General features: G+C 37.6%; 2 protein-coding genes across 4 annotated transcripts in view; one reads left to right on the forward strand and one right to left on the reverse strand.

Moving 5' to 3' along the window:
* Positions 1-1306, reverse strand: part of ap3s1 (adaptor related protein complex 3 subunit sigma 1) — a 10275-nt gene extending 8969 nt beyond the window's left edge. Inside the window, exon 1 of one of the 3 annotated variants that reach the window (XM_088427477.1) lies at positions 895-1306. In XM_088427477.1, the coding sequence (XP_088283603.1) occupies positions 895-963 (69 nt within the window). In that variant the 5' untranslated portion in view covers positions 964-1306. The remainder of the gene's footprint in view (positions 1-894) is intronic. The other 2 variants (XM_088427487.1, XM_088427469.1) reach the window with 2 other exon arrangements.
* A 3850-nt stretch (positions 1307-5156) lies between these two features.
* On the forward strand, positions 5157-10627 carry cdo1 (cysteine dioxygenase, type I). Its single transcript, XM_088432562.1, has 5 exons — positions 5157-5399; positions 6492-6569; positions 7361-7515; positions 8959-9128; positions 9917-10627. Exons 1-5 carry the CDS (start codon positions 5251-5253, stop codon positions 9944-9946), a joined length of 582 nt encoding a protein of 193 aa, XP_088288688.1. The 5' UTR covers positions 5157-5250; the 3' UTR covers positions 9947-10627.
* Positions 10628-10638: the final 11 nt, after the last annotated feature.

The raw sequence follows: 10638 nt of genomic DNA on the forward strand, positions 1-10638 counted from the left end.
TGATGATAAACAGATATACTCTGTGCGACGAATAGAATTTGTTCATCTCATTCCTGGTTAGTACTCTATAGGGTGCTTTCACAGACACCAACACAATGCCCATCCTCACCAACCATATTATCCCCCCAAAAAGCACCTATGTGGACTAGTTGGCAGTGGTTGACATCCACTTACAAAAATGAGGCATGAGAATTGTGTTGCAAATAAACAAAAACTAACCACGTTAATGAACAGCAACATGAAAAAATAACAATAATGAACTTCCGGCCATGTATCAAGTGCAAACATGAATAGGCAACTTGGCCAGATCACTAGTGCTCATCTCCATATACCGTATGACGTTTCTAAGCAACGCTCCACCTCCAGTTGCATTGCATTATTGATACGAACCAAGAATAAAATAGAACTCACATGAGGGAGGGGGCAAGAGCAGCAGACTTTTTGGTCATTATACTTATGGGATGGGATGGGATGGGATTGGATGGCGTGAAAGGAAAAAAATTGTACAGCCAAATCCATAACCTCAACATACATGTACACAGTAAACATCTATTACTACAACCTCTGACCAGTGTCACTCGAAGCTAAAAAAAAAAAGGAAGGAAAACAATGGAGGATTGCATGCTGAAAGCACGAGTGCCTCACAAGGGCGTCATTTGGGTCATGTGACACAAACAGTCAACTGAGCACTGGCAGTAAGCGCGCATACACACTCATACACACACGCCGGTTCGGGTTGCACACATTTAGTGATTCACGCTTCGAACCGCTTTACTCCCATTGGCTCGGCAGCCCATGCAAAGAGAAATGCAAATCGCCAGGCATCACATTAACAAATAATGTATAGTGTAAACACTATATAATTTTACTAAAAAAATGCAAACGCTTACTCACGTAATGTTCGTAGAACTTGGACAGCCTCGGCTTGCCGTGGTTGTTGAATATTAAAATGGCTTTTATCATGATTGTTGCTGATCTGGGGTAGAGGAGGAGAAGGAGGCGGCGGCGGGTGAAATGGGAAGGGAGCAGAAAGGGATCAGTCCGTGCGACTGCCGTCAAACTAAATGCGACCGGGGGATTGACGGCTAAATCCCGTCTCGAGTTAAGGTTAATGCAAGGATCGCTTAGATTTGACACGCCGCTACAGCTCCATCGTCTCTTTACGGAAATGACCGTCCACGTCAAGAAAACCGCTCCTCCTCCGCTCTTTTGCTACCTGCTCACGACAGCGACCGAGAAGGGTCAAACCTATGCGAGTAGTCAAATGGATTGTTGAAACAGGAAGTCACTGAACACACTTCACATAGACTGTATTTGTTTTTCTTGTTGTTGCTGCTTTTTTTTTTTTTGCAGTATTGTCAAAAAAATAACACTTTAAACGCATACTAAAAAGCACCACTAAAAGCGGAGCTTGTGTCGAATCTGGGCATGCGCAACTCACGCGAGGATACAAATTAGAATCACAAAGATATTTAAATAGTACGTTTACTTTAACGCCATTTTACATGTGGCACATTCTATACGGTAGAGGCCTGATTCGCAACCTGTACTGGAAGATAGACATACTCCACGACATACCCCACTTGAGTTCGTTCAGTGTGGTTTGCGTAAAAACAACGGAAATAAAAAAGATAAAATTCCAATGTATAGTATAGAGGATGGATGGATGGATGGATGGATGGATGGATGGATGGATGGATGGATGGATGGATGGATGGATGGATGGATGGATGGACGGATTGATGGATGATTATCAGTTTTGGAGAATAAAGCTTCTTCTTTTTTTCCCTGAATAAATATAATTTTACTTTAGCCTTTCGTAACTTGACGAGTCCTCCTATAAAATAGAGAACTTTGAGTGTCGTTTTGAGGCTTTACGGGGGAAAAAAAAACAATCTCATAGGACCCAAAAATGTTCAGAGGCCGTTATGATTTGTATATTGCTTAAAACGTTTGAGACCTTTAATAAAAAAAAAAAGCTGAATAAGTCAGCCACAAGATGGCGACCAAATACAGCTGCTGTTTGCTTATCTGCCGGATGGTGAATAGGAAACCGTTATTTAACCTTAGCGTTCGGATTCACTATTGTTAGTTTGACAGCCCGAGTCAAAATTTAGATCATTTGATATCAGCTGATGAATATGAGATGACGCCAGCTTTTCTGGACTGTTTCATTGATGGTTCCCGTACAAAAAGGTGAAATGTTTACTAACCTTGGCCGAGGCAACTAATATTTTCATTATAACAATTAGACTGCAACACAAAACACCACAAAACGTAAGAATATTGAACAAATGAAAATTTCGTCTCAATGTGTTCAACTCAAAGCAGATATATATGCAAGAATGACGTGACACAATTGAATAACATTTAATTCGACGAATATTCACTGGTGTATCAGGTGAGTAGCAATGATTGCAGAAGTCTACGTACAACACGTTTTTCTTGCCAATCGAAACAATGGTTGCAATTGAATAGGATGTCATGCATATGCAGCAAGATCACAACAACGCCAAAGCAACATAGCTCATAAAAGGAAAGAAGTTGGTAGGTTTTAAACCGGCCGAGTCCAACTACAAACGTCAATCCGAAAAAAAAGCTTTAATCTGTTCAGGTGGTCCCAAACTCGAATGAATGTGAATAAACGAATGTTTGATGATGATGTATAAATAAATATATTTGCAGCTTCCACGTTTCATTGTGGGTTTTATACTGCAAGACATGCATCCCCATCCATATAATAAACACAAAAACACCTAAGTTGATTTATATATATATATATATATATATATATATATATATATATATATATATATATATATATATATATATATATATATATATATAATATTATATTATATATATATATATATATATATATATATATATATATATATATTATATTATATTAGATTATATTATATTATATTATATTATATTATATTATATTATATTATATCATATCATATTATATTATATTAAAGGCTAAAGGAATTGGGCTCACTGTACCAATACTTTTGGAGAGGAGCATGTGAGGTTTCTGGTAATAGGTGTTACTTCTTTATACACGGGAGTCTGTCAAAAAGAAACTGAAAAGTGTTTCCTAACTTTCACTTTTGCAGGATGCGTTGCGGAAATTTGGGTTCGGTCTAATGCCTCTATGAGTAAGCCGAAGTGTATATCATAAATTGTATTGTTATGACCGTCCACAAAATTGTACACCCAATTTATTAACTAATTGCACTTTTTTATTGTTGCTATTCCTGTCATTCTTGGGAAAATTGGAACATCCACTTATGCAAATTGTTAAACAATTACTGTAGTCTAGCTGTTATGATGTAGTCGGCCACAAGGTGGAGAAAACTGTTGTAGTTTGATGATGTGGCATCTCTTGTCAAACTGGAGACGGAAAAACACTGAGAGCGAACTTCTACAGTACTACATGTTTCTAAATGGTTGATACTGTTTGACCCAAAGCTACAACGTGACAATATTGCATTAATATGCTCCAGAATCAACCCGGTACCACTATAACATGATGCATAGCACAGCAGGCGAGTTGACACACACGTCTCATTTTAGCTCAACACGAGTCCGTCCACTCGAGTGTCACTCAGAAAGAAACAAAAACTAGAAACGAGTTTTGCTTTCACTATGAATTGGCTATATAGTATACGTACATACACACACATACGTACTGTATGTATACTGCATACTATATATACTGAAGGTACACATATATACATTGTACACACATATATACATTGTACACACATATATACATGTACATGAATATATGCATACATACTGTCTATGTAATACAAAATATGAATATTACTTGTTCCCACTCCTTTTCAGACATGGGAACGGAACTTGTGGTTTCCTTTTTTTTTCTTTTTTTGGACAGTGTCTGCCTTGCAATTGTATATATTTTTGTTTTTATTTGTTCATGTTTATTTTCCCCACATGTTTGAAATAAACTATAAACTAAAACTAAACAATATACAAATACATTTTCAGTGGACCCCCACAAACTCACATCTTGGCACATGCAAAGATTGTTTTTCAATTGAAAAATGTTTAAAGTATGTTGAGTATTTAGGGGAAAAAATCCTACGTGTGGATTTTCAAGCTTCAACCGGACCGCTCCCTATTCTGTGAATAGCTGCTTCCCATTGCATATACATCTACTGTACATAACTGCAGGGCTGGATTGGCACAAAACATCATGCCTTGACATTTGAGTTAGATCCCCACCCCACCCCGTTCGACTTCCACGAAGCTTTGCCACCAAAGTTGATCGGTTGAGTTTGCCGTTTATATTGTACTACAAAATTTTATCATGGGGTAAAATGGAGGACAATCATGATGACATCGGCCCCAAAACCTCAGACCCACTGGGCATCTGCCCTGTATGCCACATGGCCACTTCAACCCTGCATGACTGCATAGATATGGTCAATATTTTAAATTATCTGGACACAATGACATAGCAGTACTGAACTGCGTTCAATAATGTAATGTATTAGTATAAAGAATTACGAGTCATGCAATAATAATACAACATAAGCCGGAGCAATCATTGAAATCACGTTCAAATGTCAACTGATGCTTGGAAAATAAACAATATAAGCATTATTTGGGCCCTTTCTTTTTCATTCCCCACATGATGGTCTACTAAATGCAAGGTTTAAGTTGGTAAATGATACAGTAGAGGTGTTGCCTGCGGTTGTTCTTCGCAAAATGCACTTGTTTTGATTTTGTTTTCGACAGCTAGGGCACCGAATGGGGGTGTTGTGGCTGCAGGGTGGGGGCCAGCAACAGGCTGCACAGCTATTGTCTAACGAAGAGTTCACAGAGAGAAACCGGCCAGCGGGAGGTTGCGTTTGGGACAACGTGGTAGAAAAGCACTCGAAAAGGACCAACCCAATTTTGTTTTTAAAGCGTCAGGTGGATTTAGGGTTTCACGGAAGCGTGACAAATTTCAAATAACACAAGGGTATAACACAGGAGGGTCGGTCATATTGAAAGTGAAAACATTCATTTTCGCTTTTAGTCACCGCATAGCCCACCGCCCCCTCCTCTGTAATTCAGTCGAGGGGCGTCCCCCCTGTTCTCGCGATGGTACGGTCCACACAATAAATACAGGACTGCCTTTAGAGAAGTTAGTAGGTGCGCATCTCCACTGCAAAGGGGTTGTCTACGGCTAAACAAGTTCTGCTGCTGCCTCACACATACACAGAGACAAAGATGCCAAAAAATCTGCAAGAGCTGATCAAAAAGCTGCACGAAATCTTCAATGAGGATCGTGTCAATGTGGAGGAGGTGCAGGAACTCATGGAGTCATACAGGAGCAACCCTCAGGACTGGAAGAAATATGCCATATTCGACAAACTCAGGTAAAACTCTTGCTTATGTACTACTTGAAACCGTTTATGCTGGATTATTTACTCAACAATAGAGCAGTGATGCACTTTGCAGGTTAGCTGTGACGTTTGCGCCTTTGCATTTAGCTCAATTTGAAAAGGGTTTGTGCACGTCATTCTACGCTAATCAAATTCTGCTATTTTGATAGTTTTAAAAGGTATACAAAGAGTTGCAACAACAATTTTAAATGTTTTAGTTGTGTATGGAATGCATATGGTGCAGATAAACAGTTTCTAAATATCACATTGTATCACAATTTCATTTTTACTAAAAAGTCTTCATGTTGGATTGGCATTGGTTTTAATTAAACAATCGTGAGGGACATAGAAATTGTCATTTTTTATTGCTACGTGTGTTTTATATTTAAAAAGTTATCATGTCAATTACCTTATGTCACACATTTTATATATATATATATATATATATATATATATATATATATATATATATATATATATATATATATATATATATATATATAATTTATATTTATGTTTATCTGTCCTATATTGACCACTGTGACCTACAGTGTGCGGCAAGCGTTTCAATGCCTGGGTTGTGATAGTCAATGGAAGGGGGAGGAGGTAGTGTGGTTATGTGGTTACCCAATCAACAGTAAGCAAAGGACACACACCCGCTCGTGTGTGTGCAGCGGTTTGGGCTCCGGCGGCGTGAAGATCACCAGGGAGCCAATACAGCTGCTTCCAAAATATTTGGTGACTGACGGAATGTGAGGGGAGGGTAGAGGCGCAACTCCTCCCCTTAACCGAGTCTATAAAATACTTAGGGGTAGCATCACTACAACTTTCCTCTACGTAGTGGTAACTGGCCAAGAAAAAACAAAAAACTTCACAAATGGGGGTAGGGCATCATTTATGTTGTTCTTATCAAGCAAAATCTGCCATTTTAACAGGGCTGTGTAGAATTTCATATCCATATGTATAACTTCCAGTTATCCTTTTGTTTTTTGTTTTTTTCTGGGCCTCAATTGAACAGACTCACCAAGACACTTTTTCAGTTTGGGAGTTTTGCCATCACACTTTTTTTTTTTTAAATTTTCACAGATACACAAGGAACTTGGTGGATGAAGGCAATGGGAAGTTCAACCTGATCGTCTTGTGTTGGGGAGAAGGCCATGGAAGGTAATAAAATATTAAGACACCGCGTAGCACATTTTATGAATCTTTATTAGCCTTTCATCACATTTAATAGAATGTATTTAAACAGTACGTACTTACATTAAAAGGCACCACAATATTGGGTTATTTAAAATTGTGTCCCGCTACTGGTACTGTTACTCTACTGTTGATGTTCTAGTGGGAGTGAGGGACCTTGTACCTAGCAGGGACTATTTCAGCTTTTAAAAAATCCTCTGAGTAGTGCTGAATGGTTGAGAAAAATAATCTAATTGCAAATTTCTTTTGACTCAATATTGCAATTGTGATTTAATCCACAACTATTTTTTTTCAAGGTCTTGTAAAAAAATAAAAACAAAACAGCGGCAAGCAATAAATGAATCTGTATTTAACCGGGGTCATTTGAAAATGAGAGCTGCTTCTTGGGTACTGAACACTGATATTTATGCAAACGGCTACCATTTTTGATACGCTTCTGAAATCATTTGCTCACATACAGTAGGCTTTATAATGTTATGGCTTATAATTAATGACAGTAATTCATATGAAGACTGATCATGTTAATGATTTCTCAATATGGAAACCATTATCAGTTGTCCTATTTTTTTTTCATTTTTTTATCACGTCTACAAGAGAGAAAATAATCTTTCATAATGGTGAGCTGTTTTGAGGACAAAGCACTTGTGCAACTATTGTTTACCTTGTCCGCCCACGTGGCGGCACTTGGCACCAATGATATGTAGATGATTGCATCTACCAACACTGCTGTGCACGTGTGTGCTGTGACCACCTTGCAGTAGCATCCACGACCACTCCGACTCCCACTGCTTCATGAAGATGCTGCAGGGCGAGCTCAAAGAGACGCTCTTCGACTGGCCCAAAGGGGAAGACGACCAGATGACCGAGAGGTCACACAGGATGCTGAAGGAAAACTCTGTGGCCTACATAAATGGTAAGAAGAAAAGCACCTTTTGGTAGTTCTCCGCAGTCTTCCACGGGACAACCTCATATTGTGTGTGAAATGAACAAACATCCTGAGATAGGTCTTTGCCCTGCAGTTATATCGCTCAATGTGTGCCCACGTGACTCGGCAAATGTAGTTTTTCTCTTAATCAAACAAAGTGTAAGTTCAATTAAGAGCGAATGCAAATATTGTGCATCTATGAATGGGATGTACTGTACAGTACTGCGCTTTTATATCTTATGATGTACTGGTATGTACATACTTTATATTGCCGCATCCTTTGTAAAAAGCAAAAATAAAATCAGGGGCTATATAGACCAAAAGCTAGGGATGAAACAAAAAAAAACATTGGAATGGGATGATCATTACTTTTTAAAATATTGAAGTCTTTTATTCGAGAGATACAGCAAAGACCTAAATGGCAACAGACAAATTCATTCAATTCAATTTCACGCCAAAAAGTTCTCAGTCATTCCCAATAGGGAATTGAGTGTACATTTCAAAATTCAAAACGTTCATCACAGTCAATTCACCTTGTGATCAATTTTTAACAATCCCGCTTAACCCAAATTCCATACTTTCCTCCGACATATTGCAGATTTTTCACCAACACAATTCTTTATTAATCAGAGATGATGAGACCGGGTTAGGGTTCCTTTGATGTTTCTGTTGTCTCTATTCAAAATGTTCAGCTTAAAAAAAATCATCTTGGCAATAATTTTCAGCAGCACCCAAAATCTACATTTTCTCAACACTTTCATTTTCTTATTCCACTGTATTTCAACGCTCAACTACTTCAACATTTCTCAACTGAGTCTCAACTTTTCAACTTCAACACATTCCAACAATTCACACGGAGAAAAAAAAAAAAAATTACACCCACAAAATTCCCATTAATTTTGTACAGCAAATTTAATTTTCCGTTTACGTTCAGATAGATTCAAACCGTTGTAACTTTGAACTCTTCAGCTTTTTTGTACTTTTTTAATTTAGAGTAGATTTTTCTTTTTTTTTCCCTCTTCGTCAGATTTTTTTTTAATCAAACCATTCCAACTTCAAATTTTTAAAAAAGCAAAAAAGATTTTTCATGATTCAATCTTTCCATATTACTGAGTATCATTTCGTACAATTCAAAATGATTGCATTATATTCCATTATTCCAATGCATGCGCTACACAAAAAAGATGGACGAATCCCTCTATTATGTAACAAGGATCGCTGGTCGGTGAATACTTTTTCCTTTCACTCGGTATGGCGCCTACCCCGCAGAGGATGTTGCACAAACTGCCGTTGGGAAAGGATTTTGTCACTGCTGATCTACTCGTTACTTCCAACATTGAGGGAAAGTGGATGCCATAAACCACATTTCACAACATTCCAGTGGCGTTTCAGTGAGCATTTGCTCAGTGTTTGCGTGCGCATGTTTTTCAGACTCCATCGGCCTGCACCGTGTGGAAAACGTCAGCCACACAGAGGGTTCGGTCAGTTTGCATTTGTACAGCCCACCCTTCCAGACGTGCCAGGTCTTTGACCAGCGCACCAGCCACAAGACCGTTGCTCAGATGACCTTTTGGAGCAGATATGGAGAGAGAACACCATTTGTAAGAAACTTTGTGTCATCTTGCAAAAATGCCAATCGTTTATGCTTTAAAAATAGAAGTAGTATCAACCAAGGAACCGGCTTTGGTCACTCACAGAAGGCATTCTAAAGGACCCTACGAGGCTTGCGCACACTGTTATTTCCAAATGTTAGTTAGTGTTTTATTAGCAAAAAATATGATCATATAAGAACAGTTTAAAAAGTACAAATTTTGACCCCCCCCCCAAGGGGGTGGCAGTTTTATTGTTCTGAACCTCCCTACTTAAAACAGCTCAAGAAAGCAAGCAGGCTTATTTATTTTCAAAAAAGTATAATTTAAATGAGTGTTACTATTAATACATTTTAGTAATTATATTTAATGGCAAAGTTTATTAAAGTTTGGTCAAGTTCATTTCATATCCTATCAGTTGAATGTGCAGAACATTTGTTTTATTCATTTTATCATGCATTTATACACTGTATTTCCAATTCAATGCAAGCTGTTCAAGTATACCTTGACCACAACATTGTGGAGTTTTACTACTTTAGTTTGCGACACTAGACAAGATGATAAGATAGCGGCAGTACAAATGAATTACTGCACAATAAACTAGGCCACACCCTTCACGTTCAAGTATTTTTTTTTTTCCAGGTGAAGTATTGTTAACAAAATTTTAATGGAAAAACACACGAGTATTCTACAGCATTTTTAAAATGTTTTTTTCTTTTAATAAATGTCATTATTATTTGAATATTATCATGGATGGAACATGAGTAAGCTTAACGATTGATTTTCTTTTTGTATTACAGCAGGCCACTGCATCAAAGGAGAACAACTAACATTTCTCAAAAGAAGACTGCAGGTCATCACAATTTTTTACATTTAAACAATGGCAGTTTTTCTTTTTTCCTCCATTTTAGATGCACATTGCCCATAATGTTGTGTTTGCAATCCACTCTGGTTCAAAAGGCCACACCAGCATTAGTGTGGCTTTATCAATCACTGCTTGGCAAATACTGATGAAGCGCAAAATGATTGAATGCATAAATAAGCTTTTGGACATGCATTTTGGTATTTAGAGAGAAAACCTGTTGTTTTTTTTTTTTTTCCTCCAAGTTGCTCGAAATAGTATGTCCCAAAATGTATGGCTGGCTAGTGAATTTCTCTCAGTGGAGCACTTTTTTTTGTCTTTAATGCAATGTTCATAGTTGTCTTAATATTTGCTGAAAATCGGATTGATTTTACCCTTATTTTTGTATGGTCTGAAGGAAACCATTCAGTTTGATTTTTTTTTTTGTGGCGGGTAAAATGTAAGTTTGTTTTTCCAGTCCAGACCAATTGTTAAAACAATTCCATTATAATTCGAAGAGAGTACTGTGTGTACCTTAATTCATTATATATTCTCAGGATTCCACTATTTTTATTTGTGGCTTCATCATGTGTAATCTTTATTTTGTTTTGTTTGACAGTGCTGCGGCACTGATATATGTGATGCAATAAACAATCAACTGGAAAAATGAGCATTTTGAGT

The sequence above is a fragment of the Hippichthys cyanospilos genome, chromosome 1 (genome assembly GCF_059441005.1).
Source record: "Hippichthys cyanospilos isolate Australia breed blue-spotted pipefish chromosome 1, RoL_Hcya_1.0, whole genome shotgun sequence".
Lineage (NCBI taxonomy): Eukaryota > Metazoa > Chordata > Actinopteri > Syngnathiformes > Syngnathidae > Hippichthys > Hippichthys cyanospilos.

Bases quoted from the DNA above. Each gene is read 5' to 3' on its own strand.
- cdo1 (XM_088432562.1), top strand. From the start codon at position 5,251: ATGCCAAAAAATCTGCAAGAGCTGATCAAAAAGCTGCACGAAATCTTC. The intron at 5,400-6,491 runs GTAAAACTCTTG...AAATTTTCACAG, and splicing joins GCCATATTCGACAAACTCAG to ATACACAAGGAACTTGGTGG. The intron at 9,129-9,916 runs GTAAGAAACTTT...TTTGTATTACAG, and splicing joins ATGGAGAGAGAACACCATTT to CAGGCCACTGCATCAAAGGA.